Source organism: Poeciliopsis prolifica, unplaced genomic scaffold (genome assembly GCF_027474105.1).
Source record: "Poeciliopsis prolifica strain line A6 unplaced genomic scaffold, Auburn_PproV2 SCAFFOLD038, whole genome shotgun sequence".
Lineage (NCBI taxonomy): Eukaryota > Metazoa > Chordata > Actinopteri > Cyprinodontiformes > Poeciliidae > Poeciliopsis > Poeciliopsis prolifica.
Window position 1 is genome coordinate 891629 of NW_026562413.1, and position 25428 is coordinate 917056.

General features: G+C 37.8%; 2 protein-coding genes across 8 annotated transcripts in view; both read right to left on the bottom strand.

Annotated features, from left to right (window-relative positions):
* Positions 1-45: 45 nt before the first annotated feature.
* Positions 46-14489, bottom strand: cers2a (ceramide synthase 2a). Of its 3 annotated transcripts, none has more exons than XM_055054024.1 (12): positions 14030-14489; positions 6834-7007; positions 6630-6747; positions 6120-6238; positions 4863-4920; positions 4640-4690; positions 4461-4553; positions 3696-3824; positions 3225-3331; positions 2296-2449; positions 1664-1816; positions 46-1555 (listed from the first exon to the last, which is right to left on the bottom strand). In XM_055054024.1, the coding sequence occupies exons 2-11, from the start codon at positions 7004-7006 to the stop codon at positions 1685-1687; spliced, it is 1134 nt and encodes a 377-aa protein (XP_054909999.1). In that variant the 5' UTR covers position 7007; positions 14030-14489; the 3' UTR covers positions 46-1555; positions 1664-1684. The 3 variants fall into 3 exon arrangements, with proteins under 3 accessions (XP_054909999.1, XP_054909998.1, XP_054909997.1); XM_055054023.1 differs by having other exon boundaries at positions 1636-1816; XM_055054022.1 differs by having other exon boundaries at positions 46-1816.
* A 2129-nt stretch (positions 14490-16618) lies between these two features.
* Positions 16619-25428, bottom strand: part of celf3a (cugbp, Elav-like family member 3a) — a 37873-nt gene continuing 29063 nt past the window's right edge. For all 5 annotated transcript variants that reach the window (XM_055053825.1, XM_055053826.1, XM_055053824.1 and 2 more), the window contains 7 exons: positions 24570-24714; positions 23194-23343; positions 22916-22975; positions 22681-22785; positions 21063-21206; positions 20838-20970; positions 16619-17535 (listed from right to left, as the gene is read on the bottom strand). In XM_055053825.1, the coding sequence (XP_054909800.1) occupies positions 20843-20970; positions 21063-21206; positions 22681-22785; positions 22916-22975; positions 23194-23343; positions 24570-24714 (732 nt within the window). In that variant the 3' untranslated portion in view covers positions 16619-17535; positions 20838-20842. The remainder of the gene's footprint in view (positions 17536-20837; positions 20971-21062; positions 21207-22680; positions 22786-22915; positions 22976-23193; positions 23344-24569; positions 24715-25428) is intronic.

Sequence of the window (25428 nt, forward strand, 5' to 3'; positions counted from 1 at the left end):
CTGATTCTTTCATATTTTAAAACCATAAAATAAAGCACAAGAATGTTATGGCAATATGATCCAATGTTTTAATATTTTGTACATTAACCAAATATTATTAGAGCTGGTATCTCATTACAAATATTAAGTTATTTCATGTAAAACTTAAATCGCGTCTTGTATTTACCCAACTGGTCGTATTGTCTACAAAATGCAAAGAAAACACAAAACAATTCCCAATGAAAAAAAATTTCAGTTGATAAATAAAATCTGTTAAAAACATTTTATCATCTTCAGAAATAAATGCAATAAAAGCAGATATTTTTCCACACAAATTTATATCATCCATGTTAGAAATGTACAACTCAGGAAGAATAAAAACACTTCAGCAGAAGCAAAGTTGTCAGCGGAGAGCTGCATGTGATTGGTCAAGAAGGCATTCGAGAAGATTTAGTTTTGCTAACAATTTAACAGTTGAAATGATGAAGGCACTTGCAAATAACGTCTCAGAAAGTGTAAACAAAAATTTGGCGTTACATTTTGTTTTGTTTTTTTTACATCTTTATTGACGAACATCTTTCTTTGTTCCTAGCTAAACCAAAAACCCTGTCAAAACAAATGAATATTCACGTGAATAAATAATTAAAAAAAATTTTTTTTGAACCTCCAAACAAATAATAATTTGAAATCTGAATCAAAACTGTAACTAAAATGATTCACTAGTTTTTCCAGTCAATACTGATCGTCTAAAGAACCATAAAGTGCATCTCAAGATGACGGAGGCATAAATAATAATAATAAAAATAAAAGCAAATGTACTAAGTGGATATGCTTTGGATTACTCCAGCCAGAAAATAATCATCATTTACTGATAACTTAATCAAACACTTTGCTCCCAAATTTAACCTTTTTGGCTGCACTAAAAGAAATAAACGATGAAAGAAAGATTTTAAACAAAACAAACATTTAAAACAAACCATCGCTCAGAAAAGCAAGTATTTAAAGACCTTTCTCCAAAGGCACATTTCAGTTTGTATGGGAGGCTAGGCTCCTTCACTCACACTATTTAATTATTATTAATTATTGTTATCGTTTCGTCTTTAATCTCGCTGGAGGTGCAACGTTTAGCCAAAAAGAGCTAGAGCGGCAGAAATGCAGCAGAAACTTTTTTTTTTTGTAACTGAATAAAACTTTGGACTTAAGGCGATTCATGGTCCATAGGAGAAAAAAAAATTAAAATAAAAAAATAAATCACAGCCAAATTTACAGTAGTGCTCATCACATCATCTCTGGCATGTGTGTTTATTTAGAGCAAAAATAAGTTAAGCTTTAGATCGACACTTCGAAGCGTCTTGATGAGCCGTGGGGACGGGAGAAACCATCCGAAGCGCCGAGTTTCCAGACAATATTCCCATCAAGAAAACAAAGTTGGAAGCAGGCGGGTCGACAAAGAGGAAAAATATAGAAGTGGACATTTGTTCTGTGTTTATGGGATCATATCGGCTCCTTTTCTATCTTAGTGTAATCCACAGAGAGGCCAAGCGATCCCCTCGGAGCTTTCTGCGTTCCCTAAAACCTAAAATATAAACGAGAGTAAATTTGAATGCGATGCCCGCTGCATGTTCTTCAGCTTCCAGATGAGGGAGCCATTGTCACCTTTTCTTTTTGTTTTGTTCATAATCACCCAGTCTCTCTTTCTGACCAGTCAGACTCTTTTCCTGTAGCTGTTGAGGACAGAGTGACCGTTCTGCACATGGCCGTTCTTCGGCTTGCTGCAGTCGTCTTCGTCGTCAGACTCCACCTCCTCTTTATCACTGCGCTCGTCCTCCACGATGCCCTGGTGCAAAAACACAAAGCAGAAAGGAAAACGTGATGAATTTTGGTCAGCTGATGTGACTTTGTTACATTGCTTTCATCAACTCGTCCACATTGTGTCCCCTTATCTGAAGACTTTGATTCATTTATTGAGTTTTTATGTCACAAATACAGGGTTACTGTCCAAAGTTCTGGATTTTCAAACAGCAGCAACAGATTCTTCCCCCTGAGCCGAGGATCTCTGCAGATCCTCCAATGCCGTCCTCTTCCCTTTCTCATAAGATGCTTTATCTGTTGTCGTTTCTGTCCTAGTGTCTCTAACAAACCTCTGACAGCTTTACAGAACAGCTGTATTTTTATTTTGGGGTGTCAGAGTGAAAGTTGCTATATTTAGATTTTTTTGTGTAAAGAAATGCATTTGAAACCACACATACACTTTATTCCACCCCCAAAAAACAAATAAATCCCAATAAGACACTGATTTCTGTTGCTTTTTCTTACATTTCCTGGCAGGAATTTGATGACCATGCGCAGGATGAGGCCCGTCCAGAAGATGTGCAAAATCAGCAGCACCACCAGCAGCCCGTTGAAGAAGTAGAAGCCGAAGAAGGTGGTATAGAGGCCCAGCGGGTACACGCCCGTTGCATATATGATCCTGGAGAAAGAACGAACAAAAGGTCCATTCAGAATCGGCGTCAGTTATCTTCTGGAGCCCGTCGAGAACGGGCCGGCAGCTCAAACAAAGAATCGTTGTTTGAAGAGGGGAGAAAAAAAAACCCTGAAAAGTTGTGAAAATGTCAACAAATTTATATTTCAAGTAGGGGTGTGCTCTTCTTTAGAGTGAAGATCGTAATCAGTGGCTGATAAAACATTAATAATAAGTTAAAATGACGTCTCAGTGATTCCTCCCACGCTGTGCGTCTCTGTCGAACAGCTGCTTTTGTGACGGTGTAGGAAGTGACATTTAAAGAATGAGAAAACTCACACCAACTTGTGTTTGGGAGAATGAATGCTGAAGGGATATTACAGTGAAGGAGCATCATCTCGAAATCAAAAACACTAAAATGAACAAAACTCCATTCTGTCATTCTCCTAAAAGTATCCAAACTTCCTGATGCGTTTGTAAATAAAATAACGACAGGAAAATATTAACTTTTAAAACTTAAGCATGAAAAATGAAATAACTCGAGGCTCACAGATAAGTCTTTGGTTGGGTTTGCACTTGAAAACTAAACAACTTGGCTGATGGTGTAGAAAACAAATGAGTTTAATTAACCTGGGATAAATATGACGATGGTAAAAGATGCAAAGAAAAACAACAAAAATATAGAAATTCAGCTCTGCTACCACCACTCACACATCCCTACTAAATAAACATTACAGTGAGTAAACGTGTGTGTGATGCATCATGCATGATGTGTTTGTTTTACCAGAAGGGGAAGATGATGAGGCGAGTGATGATGAAAACTGCAGCGAACACAGTGAAGATGAAGTTGCAGGTTTTTTTCCAGCCTGCATAGTTAAACATTTTGGCCGACTAGAAGGAAAGCAGAAGAAGAAAGGAGATTTAATTTTTTTTACCTCTAGAGGGCAGAAACTCTCTACGTACACCAAGGGTGCTCAAATGTCGCAGAAATATTATTTCTGCTGACGTAAAACTGTTCAATTATTCTACACTAAAAGATTTCTTTTTTTTTTTTTTTAATGGCAGAATGAATTGTTATTCTTCTGTCAAACAGTTAATAAATAATTCTCACACTTGTAATCTATACTTGATAATAAATTATATAACATCTAATCTTTTTTAATATTATTTTGGCTTGACCCTTTGGATTTCGCAACAATAAATTTGTGAAAAAGCATAAAAAAACAAAGATTTTTGGACTTTGGACGTGTCGTACCTCCATAAGATAGTCAGAGGCGTCATGCACCAACATGATCAAAGTCCCGGCTCGGATGTAATTGACCAGCCAGGAGAAGCTGATGAGGAGGATGGTAGCCACATGGTGAATGATTTGCTCTTTGAAATCCTTGAAAGGAAGACATAGGTGATGTTAAAAATCCAAATGCACCCAAGGATTGGCGACTTATTGATCGATCTGTAAACATTCCTCACTGAAGCAATGCCCCAGGATCCTGTTTCTTTTTTTCTTTCTTTTTTTTTTATGATTTACTCTGCAGAAAGCAGAGCACACAGCTAGAGAAGCTATGCTACATTTACGTCAAGATAAGACATTTAACTGGAAATGACTAAACAAATTCTCAGATTAAAAAGGAAATTTCAACATGGTGGCATTCTGCTGAACTTTAACCTGCTTTCTGCTAAGCCGTGTTTTGGTTTAACAGATTATCAGCTCCCACTGGTTTGAGGCTTGCAGCTTTAGCGCTTTCTGAATAATATGTAAACCTCCTGCACACATTAACCGGACATGCTACACATAAGCAGAGCAGGAGATCATCTTTACCGGGAGCTCGAACAGCCGACGGCTGCAGTCGATACAACGTGTCGGGATTTCACGAGCAAATCAATACCCAAACCTCAAAACACGGCGCAAACACAAGAGCTCATTTTCAGCCACTTAGGAAATGATCACTCTCGACGGACGGTTTCTGAGGGTGAAGGCGTACAACATCAAACTAGTCAGACACAATGCAGCTTCACTTGCCTTCCGCTTGACATCTGATGCTACGCTGAAAACCAGGGAGACGTAGAAGCCGAGTTCGATCATGTAGTACCAGTACTGGGAGGTCAACAGCGGCTGGAAAAACAGTCGAATCTCGCTCAGTAAAAGCACAGGAAAATATTCACAACTTCAGGAGAGACATTTGAATGAACAACAATTACCATTTTGGGGAAGTTTTCCCACACCAGTTTCACATCGTGGAACCACGGTTTCTTCGAAGAAGCAGAAAAAGAATGATTGAAGAAACACAACAAGGACGTTTTTAAATATTCACAAATCTACAACTGTTAGACCTGTCACAAACAACAAATCAATTAATCACACAAAAAATTTGAAGAAACTCAATTTTCATTTGCTTGATTTGCCGTTTTTCTCTCTACTTACATCAACAAGGACGGCCAGGCCAGCAAAGAAAGCAAGAAGGTAAAACATAAACCTCCAACTGGAAAAGAATAAAACAATTATCTCAGAAAATAAAAATAGTGTTTAATAGTGTATTGCTTTATGTAGCAAAACATAAAAAACTTGACTGAACGGTGTTCAGATAAGGGTAGAAAGCCACTGTTATTAAACAAGAAGAAAAATAATAGCGTAGCAAATTATTGTATTGTTTATCATATATTGTGAACAATTTCTGGTCTCAATAAGAATTTTGATTTATTGTTCTCATGATAAATTTCGGTTGATGTTAAAAAAAATAACAAAAATCTTATTTTTACCGTTGTCTCTACTATTTTTGTTCCCAGTGAGCACCAATAAATATGGATACATTTGAAAATGTGATTCAATGAAGTCTTTATTTGCAACGTTAGTAATAGAAATCACATTCCTTTAGCCATGTGGCTTCCTGAAAAAGCTTATACGAAATAAGAATGCTCTTCAAAAGCAGCATATTTGTGGTGAAGTAATAAATACATATTAGTATGTATTTATCATTATCCCAATAGCTCTACAAAATAATGTGATAAAGTTCACAATCCATATCGCCCACCCTGATGCTGGAGATCATTAAATTAACCAAACACTTAAAAAGGATTTAATAGTTATTTACTCTTCATGCCAACAAGCAGGTAAAAAAAAACAAAAACAAGCGAATCCCATGATGAGCTATTGGGACGGACAAATGGCAGCTGGGAAACAGCTGGCTTGCATTGGTTTTGTCGTTCACCAGATGTCAGTTTTTTCCTTCTTCTGCAACAGGTTTTGTGAAATGCTTCCTCCCACTTTGTGGGCGTGGCTTGCAGTTTGAAATGGAGCCACTCGTGATGAAATCATCATCTGTGCCGCGTGGAAACAAGTCGAATACGATGCAATTAAAGCTTTTATGCGCGACAGGAATTTCTCTCACAGCGGCTTTACAACAACCTCAATAAATCACGGTTGCTGTTTTACAACGGCGGCTGCTGGTGGGAGCTCAGAGCCACACTGCTTTGTGGTTTCTGTGAGAAACAACTTCCCCATGAAGTGTTGCTGCAGGGTTTGCAAGCCTGTATGTCGACACACTCGCAAGAAATGTTTCATTTGCGAGAGAACATCATGACCTCCAAAAAAATGAAATTATGTGAACAGTGGGACTCAGAAGAATTGTGGTTTTGTTCGGAGGGAAATGAAAGGATCTAGAAGCATGGACCGTTAACCAACCTTGCTTCCTGAAACTTTTTGAGCTTGCTGGGTCGGTCTTGATTCCTCCGTCGCCTGAACCACCTCTGCACCTGTCGCACCGAGCATCCCGTCTGTTTACTTAAACTCTCTATGGAGCTCTGGAGTGAAACAAGACAGCAGGGAGGAAAATCAATCCAGTGCTGCAGTCGGGTTGGACTGCACTGAACTCCCCACATCAGAACCTACAAGCAAAACTTTTATCCAGTCTTGGCATTTTTTCATGTCATATTTGTATTGATTGGATGGATGGATTGACGGACAAATAAATGGACAGTCAAATGTAAGGATGAGTGGATGGCTGAACAAATGTAGGATGGACGGACAAACAAACTGACGGATATGTGAAAGGACGGATGGACAGACGGAGAGATGAGTGGATGATTATTATGGAAAACCTTAGGATGGATAAATAAACTAAATCAACATTCACACAGCAGAACAGGGAAGAAGCTCAGCAGCTGAGAGCGCTGATGTTTGCAGTGGGAGTACCTGTGTGGGATGTTTAGATGTGCTACAGAAATGAGACTCCAGGACGGGATTAGGCGACGCACAAACACGATGCTCGTCGCTCACTCCCAGCAGAGATGCTAAAGGAAGTGCTATTGTCCTACGGAGCAGAGAAGCAGACTTAGCGTCACATTTACTAGTACTCAGAAGCAAACAAAAAAAGCCACAGAGATTAAAATGACTCACTGTTCAAATATCTGTCTGATGACGAGGAAGCAGAGCGCGACGGGGAGAACCGCCCAGAGGTCCCGAGTTTTAGGGAAGACTTTCCCATCGTGATCTTTCAGGTCATCCCAGCCGTAGCCTTCTGGGAACCAGATCCAGTCGGCCCATATCAGCTCATTTAACCGAGATAACATTCTAAAAACAAAACACAAAGGAGAGTTGAGAAAACAAAACTAAAGAAGATATTAAAATGGAGGATTTGGTCACTTCGTTGATTGACCAACAGCCATCCAGGAACCGACTGTGTATGAGTCAACTTCTTGACATCTGACCACTTCTTTTTGAAGCTGATAATTTCTCTAATGTAATAGGCAACGTGATCAAACAAAAAGGAATTGATTTGCAAGCGTTACGCAAATGCAGGGATTTAATAACAAATCAGCAGCAACAAAATGAGAAAAAGGTTTTAATTTTACAGAAAATATGATCAACATCTGCATTCAAGGTTCATAACGCTCATTGGATTCTTAATATTGTGGTTGTCTGAATCTAGAGAAGGAAATTACACAAGTAGAAGAGGATGTGGTTATTCTGTTGAGCAACATATCCAAGAAATGTCTCCTGTTATATTTCTACTCTTTCATTTTACTTGAAAGTGGTCTCAAAACAACAATATTATCATTCACTGCAATCATTTCTGGGAGAATTTATTGTCCAGAAAAAATGTGTTATCCTGACAGAAACCTAAAATTCTTCCCTGATCCGACTGAAACAGGTTTCAAGTCTCAGTGTACCTTTTGTCCATCATCTACTTCATAAAGTAATCGGATTATTTAATTGCCACCGCCAGTGGGTGGAGAGGTATTTATTTCCTTTTGAATATCTAACGTTGCAAGCACAACACTGAATTTTAATAGGTTTTAAGTGACATACCGACACCATTTTACAGATTTATTGACAAGAAAATGTATTCAAATATTATATATTTTTTATGTAAAACATTTCAGATTTTTTCACTATATTTTGTTGGTCTATCACAAAAAAACTCCAAACAATTAAGTCATCTTAAACATCTTAGTCTTTAGCAAAGTACACCAAATGTTTTGTGCTTTGTACCGAACAAACAAGAGACTCAAAGCATTTTTGGGGTGTGACTTAATCACAAAAAAATCCCCACAACAATCGCACCTGCTTTGAATTAAAACCGATCACATGCGCTCAGGCTAGATTAGAGTGAAAAATGAGCAATAAGCAGATTGGAGGGCGGGCTTTTTTCATTTGTGCATTGTGTGAAACCGTCGCTTGAATTTGAGCAGCCCCCTATGATCCGCTTTTTGTATGGTTGCGAGTCACCGGCCTTCTGATGGGAGCGTACAAACAGCCGAAGGGTCGCTTGTTAAACCGGGAGGATATTAGCAGAGGTACTGGCATCACCTCAGTGACTTGCTCGGTCAACAGAGAAAAGCTTTCCAACGCCACATCAGCAGGTTTGTAATCCGAGGGCAATTATGTAACAACCTTTGTACCAATGTTGGAGTCTCTTAAAGTTAAACTCTGCTGTTATTCTACTCGCTTCCTGCATAATAAAATGGGTCTGGAATGAGCTTCCCTTTTCTCAAAGAGATCATCAATTTGCAACCTGCTGGTCAGAACGACTCTTTCACCTGCTTCAAAAAGAACAATGAATGGCCTCGACTGATTGTGTTAAATTAGGTCAATGGTTTCAGGTTTGCAGTCGGTCCTCAGAGTTTGTTCTGGGATTTGAATGAACCTGCAGAGACACTTTCTGTCCAATGGGAGAACTGCAAACATTCCTCAAGGCCAATTAGTTGTCAAGACGTGTTTCTAGGTTCTCAAGAGCAAAATGCACTCTCTGCCTTTCGCTGATCTGAAGCGCGCACCTTACTTCAACATGCAGAAAAAGACAATTGTGAAATGAGGTAAGCGAAAGGAAATAATTCAAACATGCTATAAAGATTATGCATGTTGAATCATCCTCTGTTCTTAACCACAGAAATGGCGACAGCTAAGCGTGCACCAATGGCAGTTTTCTGGACGATTACCGATCTTTAAATCAAAACTCAAGTCAATCAAATTTTATTCATATCGCACATTTCAGCAGCAAGGCATTTCAAAGTGCTTTATATCATAAAGTTATGCAACATAGAATCAACAATTGAAACATTACATTAAGTCAAGTGCCATCATTAATTTGTAATTGATTTCGATTCAAATACACTCTGATAGGTGGGATTTTAGTCGAGATTTAAAGGAACCTGCTGGACCAGAGAGTCCGACTCAACTCTCCAGTTGATTCAGTAATAAGTCTTGGTCGACGGTGTCAAAAGCTGCTCTGAGGTCCAACAGAACCAGCACTGTGGTTCTCCCACAGTCCGTATCTTTATGGATATCATTGAACACTTTTACAAGGGCAGTTTCTGTGCTGTGGTGAGATCGGAAACCAGACTGGAAGGAGTCAAAGCTGTTGGTTATCGTTAGGAAGCCATTTAACTGTTTAAATACAGCTTTTTCAATAACCTTGTTAATGAATGGGAGGTTGGAGATTGACCTGTAATTCATCCAGATTGTTCTTTTTTTTTTTAATCAGTGGTTTGATAACTGCTGTTTTCAAAGCTTGGGGGAAAAAACCCCTGATGTGAGCGATGAGTTTACCATTTAACAGGCTGGACTTTCTTAAGGAAATGTGTGGGTAGGACATCCTGACAGAAGGAACTTGATCTTAATTGACTAATTTCTTCCTACCAGACACAACCTTCACTTTAATGATGTCTGAAACTTTAGACTGAGAATCATCTACCAACTTATCTACATCATTACAGCTTAAGGGTGAGGAAGAAGAGTAGATTTGACTAAATGTGTCTGCTATGTTTTCTGTGAAAGAACGTTTTGTGATAGTCGCCGTTTGTCCAAGTGGGTTAAAGGATGAACAACTTTTAAAGATAACAGCGAAGTGACCCGACAGGGAGACATCAGATACAAAGACATATTCATACCCTTACTGATAACCAGGTCCAGTGTGTGTCCTTGTGTGTTTGGCATGTGTTAGAGAAAAAAATCTCAAATAATATTAAAGAACTTTTTTGCCTCTCTGTCTTGGGGGTTGTCAACATGAATGTTGAAATCACCAACAATTATTAAACAATCATAATCAATGCTTATGCTATAAAAAAAATCATTCAAGTCAGTAAAGAAATTTTCCATGTATGTTGGAGTTTTGTATAAATTTTGTGTCAAAGTTCGTTTGTGACCTTTTACCTCAATTCCAAGATACTCAAGAGGTAAAATGACCCAAAGAAATTTTACTACAATTTATGGTATTCTTAAATATTGAAGCCACGCCTCCACCTTTTTTATGTTTCCTATTCCCACTTGAAAATTGTTAGTTAGGAGGCGCTGATTCAATTAGTACGGTTGGTTCATTATTGTCATTCAGCCATATTTCTGTGAGGGGTGGATCAGTGTGAGGGTTGAATTAAGACAGCTGTATTTTGTATTTCTGTATTTTGTCAATTTTCTTGATTCGATCCGGGCAGGTAATGAAGTGAGGTCTGCACAAGAGCACTGAGGAGAGACGTGCCAAGGCGAACCTGTTGATTCAGTCTGTAAATTTGAGAACCTCTGGTCCAGAAGACCATTTCTTCATAGGTTTCTTGTGAATGCAGCGAATGAGTTGAGGAGCAAAGAGGAAGGGGGAACAGGAGGGGAACCGGTCGCTCTGACTCCAGTTGATGTTCTATCAGCTTGTTTTGGAATATCGTGCTCCTGATACACGGAGGGCTCCATCCCAGTCAGATGTCCTTGAGCCTGTTCTTCTCAAGCGATGTTGTCCTTGTTGATAAAATGAAAAAGGTTTGCAGTGAGAAGCTTTATCCCATGTTTATTAAGATTGCGTCTTCCAAAAAGTGGAAAGCGCTGCCAATAGATCCAGAGGTTATCAATGAAGGTTATTAAGCTGGCAACGCAAGTTTTAATCAGCCATTTGTTTATCATGTCCAGCCTGGAGTGTTTTCTGTCTCCTGATTGGGGTGATGACAACTGAGAAATAACTTCATTTTTAATTTTCCCAAAGTGTTTAGAAGAATATAAATGTCCTTTTTCAGAATCTCATATTTTTTTCCTTTGCCAGATCATTGGCTCCAACATGCACAACTAAAGACTCAATATTTGGCTGATCAGTGGTTAGAGTGAGCACTTTGTGAGTCTCACTGTTGATGTGAAGGCGAAGTTTCACTCAGAGGCTCAGGCTGAAGTTCAAAAAATCTGTTTTTCAGTGGGATTCCCATGGAGTCAGAATGTTTTGAGGCTTTGGCTGGTCACTTTGTCCTTAGTAGCGGGGCCAGTGGAGCCATTTTGGTTCCAGCTGCTTGTTTATTTTTCTATGGCGGAGCAGTTGTTGAAGTTGAAGGTGGGTTTCGGCTCAGATTCGCTGATTCGTCCAGGTGAGCATGTGAACATGTCCAAGTGAACATGTCACATATATCATTTGCATAATAAAGTAAAATGAGCTTGATCATTTCCATCCTGATGAATAATACTTTTTGAGGAAAATTTTGTTTGCAAAGCTCCTATATTTAATTTTATTTATGGTTTTGTTTTGAGTTTTTATTTATTGTTTTTAGTTGTGTTTTATTTTGGACACTTACAATATACAATAAAGTTAAGTGTTCTTAAAAAATTATAGGATGAACTTGCATTATTACCCCATTGTCAATGAATTACTTGAAAATAGTCTCAAAACAACAATATTATTGTTTATTACGCTAATTTCTGAAACAATTCATGATCCAGTAACATTTGATGTAATCAACTATGGGGACTGAACTGAGAAATGCATAAAATAAACTAATCTATGAGGGTAAAGTCTTAGTGACCAAGCTGAAATTGTCAAAAGGTGAAGCTTTTGGATGATGACTTGATTATTATTATTTGTTTTAGGTTTAAGCATCCTTGGTTATCCTACGAGACAAGATGTGGTGGATAAAGGGAATTGTAAATATGGTTTCCTAGATTACCAGAAACATGATACAAACAGTAGCAAGTATTGAAATTCAGGAAAACTCCAGCAAGTCTGAGAAAGTTACCAAAAAGGTAGTCAAGGGCATAAAAGAAGCACTTTAAAACAGATTAATCCATGTCCGGATGTATAAGGCTGTAAATAATTACCTTTTAAGATTGTATTTTTTGCCTTGGACATCCAGCTCATCTCCAAACTTTACCACATATTTAATTCCACAGACATATTAATTCCAACATTTTTCTGGAATTTAGCAAATAGAAAAAAATCTCAAAGGGAAAAGTTTATGAAAAACAGTGCAAGAAAAATGCATGAGTCTCTTTTTATGTAGTGTGTGAAAATTTCCAGATTCAACTGTCATGAGTCCTTACACATTGTACAAGAATAGTGTAGCTACACTGGGCTGAATTAGTTAATAAACGGCAATGAAAAAATCTAGAACCTCTTCACATTCCGTCACATTACATATAATATTTATATTCATGGGATCTTATGTGACAGTAGTACCTCTTTTTTTAGGTTAAAGCAAAATACACGCTTTTCAAAATGTCTCAGAAATGTATTTAAAACTCTACAATGACACAAATCTGGATTCACAGAGCCTGAACTACACACACAACAACTCTTAATTAATTAGATGAGTTCTCAGAGTGTTGTGAAAGTGTTAGTCTGATTTCCCCTTTTTTTTTGCATGTTTGTCACACTTCAGGGTTTCAGAGCATCAAGTTTAAATATTAACCAAAGACACAAGTAAATGCAAAAGGCAGTTTTGATATCAAGCTTAATTATTAATGGAGAAAAATATATAAAAATGTACATTGCAAACTGGCAGCAATGCCAAAAGTTAATATGTTCACATCTTTCTCTGTTACAATTAAATATTTATTATACAAATAACTAGTATTTCAGATTTTTTAAAAACAAATTACATAATTTTTATTGTAACCACAAAGAACTGTTAAGATGCAATATTTGGCAGCATACTATCACTTCAATTGGCATGCATGCAAAGATTTACTAAGTCTTAGATGGTTGTAATTCTTGATATATTGAAGTCCAGGATATGAAAATATTACAACAGTCTGAGAAAGACATAAGAAATTGCTTTTCTTTTTAAACATATTTGTTTTCATACTTTAGTAGAATTGTGTTAATATTTGGGGATTTTTATGGCTATAACCTATATTCAAGTATTTGAAAATTACAAAGTACATATTGAACCTACCATTCATCAGTTCATACTTCAAGATATAAAGGACTATGTATTAATGTACTGTAATCAGTATTAGTAGAAATTATTTTTGTGTCATGCAAAGGGCACCAAAACGGGTGCAGCCCATGGGCAGACAACCTTGTAAATCCGGCCCTGATTTTTAAAACTTTAAAAATTAAGGTTTCACCCAAAATAGATAATCTGCACAGAAGTTGTTTAGGTTAAAGTTTCATTTTTTTTTTAATAAATGTAACTTACAAGTTTAAAAACAACTTTTTTCAAAACGCTTAAAAAAACAAACAAACAAAAAATCAACAGTCTTAAAAGTATCTGTGTCTGTTTGTTTTTCTTGTGTTGCTGACATGAACCAGGTTCAGGGAGCGGCAACATCCGGGACATATAGCGGAACAGACTACCTGCCTCTCGGATGGAGCCTTCAAAAAGTTACCCAACACTTAAAATACGCCGCAAACTCGAACACAAAAGAGCCTCTGTGCACATCCTCCTGATCTATGAGTGTACAAAAAACACAGAACTAGGCGTTGCAACACTTCTAGCTAATGTTTTAGAAGTTGTGAACACATAGCTGAAAGTTAGAAAACCGACTCCGGACTTAGTCACAGAGTCGGGTTTTAACGACTTTAATGAGCTTTAACCGTCTGCCTTTTAATGTTCTCCCAGTCTCTCGTCAACAAACCCCGCTTTAAAAAAACAAAAACAAGGCCTGCTAGCTAAACTTTGACGTGCAAACGTTTTCCAGCGGTTAACTTCCAGAAGATGGTGGAGGCTGTCGGCGAAGTTTAAAAACTTCCTACAAACCCTCCCGGGACCGACACGCTCGCGTTTCGCTCTAAAATTAGCCCTCTAAATTAAGTGTACCGTGATTTAGAGCTTTAAACCGCCGAGGAGAGCACGTTTCGTCGAGCAGATGCTCCTGCGTGTAACGGTGCCGCGTCGCCCCGCACTTACCTCGCGTCTCTTCGCCGTGTGCAGACAGGTAATGCGGGCTGGAAATGTGCTCATCGGGCGGTGGGTGGAATCACGGTGTCCGCTTCTTCCGCTCCTCCTCGTCCTGTGTGTCGCAGCCGGGAGGGTTTCATGAATATTTCACCATTCAAGTAGCTCCTAGTCACACATTAGTCCAGCGATTTAATCCGTTTAGTTTCCTTCTTGTGTCAAACCAGAAAAAAAAAAAATGTCGCACTTTGTTTCTTAAAATCTTCTCCCGTGTCGATTTAAATGCGGCGGGGAAATGACTTTAGAGTTGTTTTTCTGTTGTTTTTGTTTGTCCCCAACGTGGTTCTTGGTGACTGTGGCGGATCAGACACGCAGTTCTGGCGGCATAGTGGATTTTTATGGTTCGTTGTAAGATGATGGAAGAGAGGCAGGCAGGCTATTTAAAGTGACGTCCGGGTATGAGGGGTAATCCGTGCCGCCTGGAGAGTCCCTCCCAATCTGTTACAGGAAATTCAGCAGAAATCCCATGTTGTACCTTTAGAGGGCACTGTTGCTTCTGCTTCTGTTTTACCCCTTAAATTACAAGATATACTGCACCTTCAACGTATTTTCTCCCTTACAAAGTTCATATGATTCTGATGAATGCAGGGCCGGCCCAAGGCATGTTCGAGTTAAGCGGCTGCCTACTCCACCAAGTTAACGCGATAATAAAATACATTGACAAATACAAACCAAGTGGTTTTACATCTGGAAAAACAATTTCTGTTGTTGTTGTAGTTGTTACACAAATAATATGCAAATTTCTTCTTGCTGTCGTCTGCTGCCACTCTTGGGGAAATACAAAATATCAAACTTGTTAACTTGTTTACTGTAAACGTAGTGTTCTTCAGATGATGTTACTTTCAATGAGTTAAAATAATATGACATATTTAATACCATTCAGAATGTCAAAATCCAGATATTTTGGGGATTTTTGTTTATACCTGTAAGGGTAAAATCAATAGCCATAGCAACACTGGTATAGTGTAAATCCGGACAATGCTAATAACAGTAGCGTTGCTTGGTAGAGCAGCTTTGGAGTGATAAAACATCTGTTTTTGACTTGTTGGTGTGGTGGACCCTACATGGAAATCTGCTTGGGACCATTAAAAGGTTTGGACCGGCCCTGTATGGAGGCATCAACAGTTTTGTTTGGTTGCAAACAAACTAACAGACTTGCGTTCGTGTTAGGGAAACATTTCCTAAAAAAATGGGTGTTTGTGTATGAATTCGTTTTACTCCAAATGTACTGGACTGAGTGTAGGAAAAATATTAGAGCAGAAAGGTAGTATCTTGTGACTTGTAAAGTTGAATATAATTTTTCGTGCTGAAGAATCAGTGAAGGTGTAATTGTAGCCTTGTGTCTCTGAATGCTAAAAAAAAATTATTCACGTTATATTTTTCTGACATCATTGTTTTGCACCATTTGTTTTGGATCATATGGGGTAAAGCTATAAGTTCAAGAGATTTTTAAAAGTGTGATTCAAAGAATACTATGTGCACTTGTATTTAAAAATTCTTTAATACTGATTTTAAAAAAGAAAAGTACTAGTTCCACCAGCAGATTATTTCACTTATAGCAGGACTATTTTCTTACATCACAAGTGAAATAATCTGCCAGTGGAACTAGCACTTTATTTATCAATATTATAGAATTATTTACTTCAAAGAAGCTCCTATATCTTGCTGAAAAGTTACTTAGAAGTTAGTTGTGTCTTAATTTCAAGCGTTCCAGATATTTGCCCTTGAAACTAGACAAAAATACTTGGTAAGAGTTTGTTTTGCAGTGTAATAGTTTTTTTTTTAAGATATACATCTATTTATCTAGAAATTAAAGAACATTTTGATAAATATGTCCCTGTCTATTCTTGAGCAAGAACAACTTGTAGTAGGTCAAAACCAAAAACAATAAGATTGCCTCATAAAAACACCTAATTAGCTAGTGTAATATCTTGAGCTTGATTTTGTGGCTATAAATATAGTATATTATTTTCATACATTAATATAGAACACTAACTAATTTTCCAGCAAGTTATAGTGGAAAATTATGAATCTGCAGCCTTTTTCTGCTGCTATGCATCATTGCTTCAGCGGCTTTGTGTGGTACAAATAACCCGCCATACCCGGGCATGTCAAAGAAGGCCAAGGCGTGTTAAGACTCATGAGACCAAACCCAGAAGGTTTGTGGCAGACAGGCTTAATGCAAAGTGAAGCTGCGGTTACACGCGCGCGCGCGGACGCACGCACACGCACGCGCACAGCCTTTTCTGTCTTCTTCGTGCCTGACCTGAATATTTCAATCCGAAATGACAGAAAAGTGTTTTTTTTTTCTGTAAATGAGAACGTATTTACGCAAGTACTTCTAAATGCGATGAGATATGTTTCTGTTTTAATTTCGGGCACCCTACTTTGTTTTCACGTAGATTTCCGCAATACCTCTCCGGTCCCTCAGGGGGCGCTACAGATCTAAGGAATCACGCTTATGTGTTTAGAAAAAAAAAATAGAAAAGAAAAAAATTATTTTTCTTTGGGATAAAACAAACGTAAAAGCTCCACAACATATACTTTTTTTCTAAATTGTACTTTATTTTCTTTTAAAGACATATGTTTTAAAACAGCAATTGTAGAGAATAAATAAAGAAAAATGTTTTTTTTTTTGTTTTGTTACTTCCATAGGTACATTTATGCAATTAAAAACTCTATAATAATTGTGTTCATTGTTGTAAAGACCACAGGAATCTTCTCTTTTTTCCCCCCCTTCATAAATAAAAAAATGAAAGAAACTTTCACATTACCCCCGCAATTGAATGGATTACTAAATAAATTAAACGTAAAAAATCAAGATAGAAAAATTCCCAGCCCTTCCTTCCGTTTTGTTTTATTTTTAAACGAAGTGGCAGCAGAGAGTGTTACTTTTGAGAAGTTTTTAAGTCCTCCATTTTTAAACCAAGGTATATACAACGAGAGGAAATCCATGTCGCTTCCACTTTTAACCACTCCATGTTTTTACTTTACTTATAATTAATAAAACTAACTCTACATAACAATATTACCAATGGCAATCATACAGAATAGTATTTTCTTCTGCCGCCGACTGTGTAGACTGGCCTTTTCTTGGCGCCATAGACCACAAATCACACTATACATTAGAACCCTGTTCAGTAGAATAACATCATTGATATGCTTTTTTTTTTCTTAACATGTATATCTTGTTGCCGACGATAGAGTATGTACATAATATAAATGGATCCAGCTGTGGAATGATAGGAACTCTGGAGCACTTCGGATACTGTGTGGATGCGGAGTCTGTCGATGAGTTTGTTGCTGGCTTTACAGCGGTTAATGTTGTTTCTGTAAGCGCATACACGGGATACTGCTTGTTGTGAAGTGTTGCTCCTGTGCTATACGGCTGGTCAAAACAACCAAACAAGGCTGGGACGTCCCCCAAGTGGTTTTCTTGATTGACTTCTTACGTTGTCCTGAAAATTAAGAAGAGGAAGAAGAAAAAAAACAACAACGGAGGACTCTGTTAAACCAAATCACAAAAATCAACCATATCATTGTAGTTTGTTTTTTTTTTCCTTTAAAACTGCAAACTTGCAATAGACACGGGACAGTCATTCTGCTGCAAATGTGCTCACAATCTTAATCATCTCTCATCTCCTAAGCAAGGCAATTTATTTCAAAACATGCAGGGTAGGAATTCTGGTTGGAATCAGCTCTTTACAGTTTAGAAAATTGCCCAATATAGATTCTTATAGCACAAATTATGCTGCACTGTTATTTTAAGTTTACACTCAACATCTCTAATGGTCCGTGATAGAGGATGTCTCAAAAACAAGATCAATTTTCACTCCAATTGTGGAAACAATTCAGGATTAAAGCAGTAAATATAATATTATGAGTAGATAAAGCAGAATAAAGATCTAAACCTTTTAAGAAACACGGATCCTTTCACTTTTATATGCGCACAAAATAAAAAATATTACACATGAAACATAGGAAGCATGCTAACAAAATTATTAAGACGGGATAGTTGGAATCTGAACAACTAGTTCCTCCTGAAGCTGGATGTAGAAAATTTAAAATATTATGAGAGGAGTCTGGACTGCTTAACAATGGCTCAACGTTAAGTTTGTTGTTCTGAGGAGTTGTGATGAGACTAATTTATTCTGCTGGTAGTCGCTAAATGTTCTTGTTCTGCATCTCTTCAGAATTTAAATACCATGATAGTAAATTTAGAGTAAAATCAGAATCTTAAGAATGAAAAAGATTTTATAAAATCAAACTGATAGTTGATTAAAAGAAAAGATTTGGCAAATGAAAGATGATGGATGTCAATTACATGTCAATTATTGCAATGACAGCATTTGTTCTTTGAAATTAAACAAAACTTTTAGATAACAAAAAATGTACAAAATCAAATGGCTTTTCAATTCTGCATTTCTGTATTTATTCAGACATGCTAAGAGGTTCTACAAATATTTTTATGTAATAATTCCAATGTTTTCCAGACACACCTTCTCAGAGTTAAGCTTACAATATTCACCAAAAATGAAATGATGAATGAATGCAGGCTACAAGAAAGGAAGAAAAGGACGGATAAACACAAAGAAAGAAGGGAGAAGTAACAAAGAACAGAAGAAAGGAATGAAAGTGAAAGCAAAAAAAAAAGATGCTGAAGAAAAGGACACATGAAAAAGAAGGAGGAAGGACACAAGTAAGAGTACAATGAAGGAAAAAAGGAAGGACTGACTGAACACTGCAAAAACAAAAATCTTACTAAGTATCGTTAGTCTAGTTGTAGTTCAAATATCTTAATACACTTAAAATAAAACAAAATAAACCCAGAAGTAATGTTTCAGCAAGATAAAAGAGCTTGTTTCACATTAATAAAATTTTAATGCCGATAAAAAGAAGTACCAGCTCCACTGGCAGATTATTTCACTTATAACAATATTTTTTTCCCCTGCTATAAGTGAAATAATCTGCAAGTCCAGATTAGGTACTTTTTTATTAATATTAAGGGATTATTTACTCAAAAAAAGCTCCTAAATCTTGCTGAAAAGTTGCTTCTTTGTTTGGTTTTATTTTATTTCAAGTGTACTAAGATAATTGCATAAGAAACTAGGAGAAAATTATTTGGTAATGTTTTCTGTTTTTTTGCAGCGTAGAGAATAAAAAGCAGTGAGGATGGAGGGATGAAGAACAGAGTAACATACACAAAAAACCCCAAAAAGGAAGCCAATATGAAATGGAAAAGGAAGAGGAAGGAAACAAAGATGGAAAGACATAAGCAAGGACACAAGAAGATAAAGCAAAATATAAATATTTTTTCATATTTTGCCAAACACTGAAAACGCAGAAATTGATTTCCATACTCGTTATGGCTGCTACGTTTCAGAACGCCTAAAATAGTGGTATCAGTGTCACCATACGATCAGAGTCTCACACCGACCCGATGCCTATTTTTAGCATGTATGACTTATGATTTCTTATTCATTTGGAGACCCAGAATTCCTACAGAGGAATGCAGCTCCTCAGCCAGCAGCACAGAAACCAAACAGCTTCACCTGAATCCTTCTAAAATCAGGCTAACACCTCACAGCACATCCACACACTCATATGAACAGCAGGACTGTTTTTTCCACATCTATCAAATATATATATATATATATAAAACATAACCACGTTTAGGTTTGATTTCACACACAAACACTAAGCTGTGAACCACCCGACAAGGTCACATTTAGGATATTTAAAGTCATACGGAAACCCAACGAAGCTCAGGCACAAAAAAGTCACTTTTAAAAAGTCACAATTAAGTTACATCAAGACCAAAATCCAGCACAACTACCACACTAAACAGAAAGGAGATGTAAGAATGATAATCATGACAGACAAAAATAAAACTAGTCAGAAGCAAAAAAATGTTTGGAGAGAAAATCTAAAAGCTTTATATTTGATGCCTAATCCTTTTGTTTATTAACTAACAAAAAACCCCAGCATGTCATGATAATCAGTTACTTACAGATGCTTAGGTAAAGTGACATTTATCAATCAGTATTTTGCAAGGATATAAAAAATCAGGACAAAAATGATCTTAAAAGGAAACTCACAACGCACCAAACACAGTTCACGGTCGCCACTGTAACCCGCCATGCGCATCAGCATGGCGAATCAAGGCAACGGCCCAAAAATCATAATAATTAAACAAAACTGCTAATGGCAACCATCACAGGCAATATCGCCACAGCAACCAACACAGGCCATTAAACTTACGACGCTCTGAGTCGGAAGGGGGCGGGGTTTAGCGACGAACGTCTCCACAATATACGTTTGGCGGTAGTCTTGAGAGTGTTTTTTTTTTTTACTACTCTTTTTTTGTTTGTTTGTTTTTGCAGGAAAAAATTGCACGTCGCACAGCACAAAAACAATAAAAAAAAAGAGAAAAAATTAATGATGGACAGCTGTTAACACTCAACCCTGTGACAGAACAGCAGTTAGACAGAACATTTAAAACAGAGTGAAAATCTCACTTTCTGCTTCTTTCTCATCGGATCTCACACATCAAAGGTATCTTCTAGACAGTTTCGTGTTTTCAAGGAGATGCCCTCATCGTTAAAGTTAACCTACTGAGTTGTCATTGGCTTTCTTCGGTATTTGAAGTGTGAGCTCCAAATTACAGCCACTTTGTATCCCTAATTCTCCCCACTCACATTTTCAGCTGTCAATCAGCCGCTTCCAGTCTTTCCAAACACATTGATTTGCAGTCACTCACCTCCTTCAGTAAGGCCTGTTGGCGTCCTTGGGCCTCTTCAGCTGCACCTTCAGCCTCTTCATGCCGATCTGGAAGCCGTTCATGGCCTGGATGGCAGTCTGGGCGCTGGATGGGTTGTCAAAGCTCACAAAACCTGAGGTGGAACGCAGATGCTTAAAATGTCAGGAAAGGTTCGCATTATTTATTAAAATCCCTTATCTCCAAGCCCTGTTCTTTGTGACTTACCAAAGCATTTACTCTGGTTGGTGGCTCGGTCGACAAAGACCTTTGCAGAAATGACATTTCCGAAGGGCAGGAACATCTGAAGGATCTCTGAGTCGGTGAACTCCTGCGGCAGGTGATAGATGAAGATGTTACACCCCTCTGGACCTGTGGGCAAAGAAAAGAGGGTTGCCGTACAAATAGCCAATCGATTTTTTTCATAGATTAAATCTCTTTTTGAGGTATATCTTGTATTTACATCCATCACCAAGCAACAAAGTGTTTTTAGCCCTTATACTCGTACAATTTCTCAGATTACAACCACAAACTATCTGGGAATTTGCACATGTTAACTATTAACATGTAAAGAAAGCAACTTTGACCTGAAATACACGTGCAGTTTCAGCTGGTGTCTTTTTGACTTATTTATATAGAGTCGTTTTCTAGGGGCCCAACGTTTTCCACGTGTACTTTTCTACAAGTTGCATGTAAAACCAATGATTTGTTCATATATTACAACAAACTGTTCTAACTAGTTAACTTTTTTCACTTAAAAAGTTAAAAATAAAGCTTTTCCTTTGACTTCTTCACATTCAATTAGCTCAGAGTTCAGGAAACTTATTACTCTAAGAGACTTTTTTTTGTTAAATCTGTTTAGTCCCAGAAGCTACATGAAACAAATGAGCTAATTTAGCAAAGCGTATTTAAATAAAATGTTTTAAAATGAAAGGTTAAACTTTTATTTATTTTCTTTAGGTTTTACAACAAAGAAAACTGTTGAGCATTTTTATACTAAAGGAATAAACATGATTTTTCAATTTTAATAAAAGTTTATATTTTTTTATTTGTCCTCATATTTTGTATTGTTGCATGTTGTATTTTAATACTGGTGTATGTTTTGGGGCATCTGTAGCTTTATCACTGGGGAAATGCATCTCTACCTCACAGGTGAATGTATATTGTACATTGTCCCATTTCAATTATTTGATTCATTTAAAATTATTTCAAAAAAGCAAATTTTTTGCAACCAAAAGACAAAAAGTTACTTTTTAAAAAACAATATTCCTTACACTACTAGTGTCATTCCTTGTTGAAATGTTTTGCACATTTTACATGAGAGTAGCTTGCATTTTTGTTTATTACCTTTACATTTCAAAACTAATTCTTTTGCATTTTTGATGAATGCAAATCTCTGAGAAGCAACTATTTTTTTATTAATTTGTTGGTTTCAGTTCATTATACTGCACAGAGTAAGACTCAATGATCACACTGCTGTGCACCACAGAAGTGTTCTTACTTATATGCAGAATAATTCAGTTTAAATCACTTAGACATTAGGCGTTTCTGGTGCACTTGTCAAAAGAGTTCAGTCTGAATTTTCATGCATTTAAAGGTCAAGGATTGTGCTTATCTTTGTTTTATTTTAACAAAATTATCATATCTACTCTAGCATTCAAGCAGAATCAGCCAAAGTTTACCCTCATATCATGAGCTGTGGAAAAAAAAAACACGAAACAAACCTCCTTTATCTAAACATAATTGACAAACCAATGCAAAACATGAAAAATTGCAGTCGACCCAAGCTTACATAACAGAAGCACACACTGCAGTATTTGTCTAAGATAGTTCTGTTTGACTTTACCTTCTCTTTGCTGGAGCTGTTGAGGCTGCTGTGGCTGCTGGGCCACCAGGGTGGGCTGGTGGGGGAACGGCTGCCCCACCAGGCTGTAGGCAGCAGGGTAAGTGGCTGACAGAGATGAACGACAAACAGAACAAATTTAAACAATGTTGTTCCTCAACAAACATCCGCAGCAGCTCCTTCTCTGTACATAACTGGTATCTTGTGACTCAGTCATTAATTAGCCTGCAGGGCCAACCTGTGTAGTGCTGCATGCCTGTGTACGCTTGCTGCAAGGGATCCAGGACCGGACTCTGAGCTGTAACACAGCAGACATGCAGTCAACAAATGCTCAATGCACAACAAAATGATTCAGAAATGCTATTCAGGGCTCATCAACATGCTCCAAATCACATTTAGGGCTTTAGACTTATTCGGTTTGATCTTAATTAAGCCCTAATGTGCTGCTTCTACACGCGTTAATAAGTAGCAGCATGAAGCTTTGTCAACTAATTTACCAATCCACTATCTCCATACCTTGATAGGCATGAACCCCGTTAGTGTACAGGGTTTCTGTGGCTGACTGGCCATTGGGTGGAGCTGCCACAGAGGGGTAGCTGTTCACCGCAATGGGCGGAGGCAGAGCAGGAACGGGCGTGGCCGCAATGGAGGGAGGAGTGCTGGTACCTGTACAAAAGTTTCAAGAAAAGGAAGCAGATTGTTTTTATTTAAAAGTGACCTACACAAAACATGTCCATTACTTTTTTTTTTTTGCACAAAATCATTTTTAGATAATGAGATTTTGCGCTCACACATGAAAACGGATGCAAACAGATGCACAATTAAATAACCGCACAATCTTTGAAAAGCAGAACTGGAGCCTGCCGCACAAGAATGCAGATAGTGGTTTCTGAATAAAAAGTCAACAACCGAAGACTTCTCTTTTCCAGCAGCCATTGAAAACCAGCTGACCAAACTTGCAGGAGTTCTTCTTGAGTTGCTAATTGACAGGCAGCGCTCCCCTGGTCCTGCCAGGTAACGTGCTGGGCTTTGCTCGGGTCTCTGGGAGAGGGGTAGTGCCTGCTGATATGTGACGTTATATTCAGAAGGTTTTTGAAACAAATTATTTGAATCCAGACATTAACGTACTGCCAAAAGACAGCTGGGTATTTTTTAAAGCGATTTCTAGAAACAGTAGAAACCCAAATCTAAGTATAAAGGTCCATTTTAAAGTCCTGGTGATTGGGGTCTCATGTGCACAAAACCAACTTTGTGAGGACTTTTTATTGTTTATTTTTGGACTGAATTTCTCTGGATTATTTTGAGAATAGTTGTAATACTGTGTTTGTTTTCTAAAATGGTAGATTTTTTCCTTCTTTCCATTGTTCTGGAGCTGTTTTCCATCGGGCTGCCATGGTACAAATGTTTCACCTTGTCAGATTTCACTTCCATTAAGAAAGAATTACGCTGCTTGGCTTTTCTGCCTCACTGATAGCAAACATTTCAGCAATACAATCCAGATCAGCAAACTGCTAAAACCTCTGCGTTTAGAGAGGAGCTCAGACTTTCTGATGATCACTTAATCAATATCTTTGATCATCTGCATCTGCTGCTTTACTGTTTATTCTTCTACAGCTAAGAACATTATTTTTATTCTTCCTTCTGAATTTTTATTTAAAAATAACACCACAATGTGATGCGTTGATATCGATCTGATAGCAACTGTTAAATGACTAATTAAAGACAACAACAGTACAAAATAATGCAGAAATCAAACAACAACAAAAAAAACAGCTAAACAAATTTGCTGCACTTTCCTCTTGGGTCCTACTCTCCTTGTGCGTCTGTCCTCATATTTCAAGCAGAAATCTAATTAAGGCCAGCCAGGGCCAGACATCTCTGGCCCTCATTACCTGAGGACGGGGTGATGGATGCAATCGGCGTGGCGATGATGCTGCTGGGGTTGAGCGCGGCGAGCTGCTGCATCTGAACAGCCGCCACTGTAGCAACAGGAGAGAGGTAGGCCGACTGAGCCACCAAGGCCTGCTGCTGCATCAGCTGGAGGGTGAACAGAAACACCGGTGTGAGATGAAGACAGAACCAACCAGGCAGGAAAGAACATGTTTGCAATCTTATCAATCTTATGTCTACATTTTCAGAGTCGCATCTTCAAGATGCAACTTGTTTGAATATTTCCAACACCTGATGAAAGCTTTGAAATCAGGAGTCAGCATGTTTGAAGGTGACATCTAAATACCCAACAATGTGACACAACTCTCTGGAGCAACCCGTTCCAGTTTTTCAAACCGTTTTCTGATCCTGACGTTCTCGGTCATGAAAGCCACTTGGGGTAAAAAGAAGGGGTCTCTTCACTTGGCTGAATGGACACTAAACAGTAAGTGTGTAAATTATACCTGGTGTAGTTAAAACAAACCCAGCAAATGTTACCTGTCACCTCCTTTAATCCCCTTACTCCAGGTAATCTCAAAATGTCCTTGACGGACCTTTTTAGTTTTTGTTGTGAAAAGATCAGACAGCGTATTGATTCCATACGGGCAAAAAAGCAGATTCTACTTGTCTACTTGCGATAACCTCATAGCCCACAAAAATGGCATCGAAGAATCTCCAGGCTGTGGATGTTATGACCTCAAAGTTTCTCTAACACACGGCTGAAAAGTAAAGCCTTCAATTCTTCCTTCCGTGGCAGTTCTGATGTTGGAAATGGATTAATTAAAGTTCATCCCAAACCTCGGTGTAGTTCTTGTCCCCTTC

What these genes read in the sequence shown, in the direction of transcription:
- cers2a (XM_055054024.1), bottom strand. Translation starts at nt 7,006, where the DNA reads ATGTTATCTCGGTTAAATGAGCTGATATGGGCCGACTGGATCTGGTTC. An exon ending in GGGAAAACTTCCCCAAAATG is followed by an intron (nt 4,554 to 4,639) that starts GTAATTGTTGTT and finishes CTGTTTTTCCAG; the next exon opens with CCGCTGTTGACCTCCCAGTA. An exon ending in CCTCTGACTATCTTATGGAG is followed by an intron (nt 3,332 to 3,695) that starts GTACGACACGTC and finishes CTTTCCTTCTAG; the next exon opens with TCGGCCAAAATGTTTAACTA.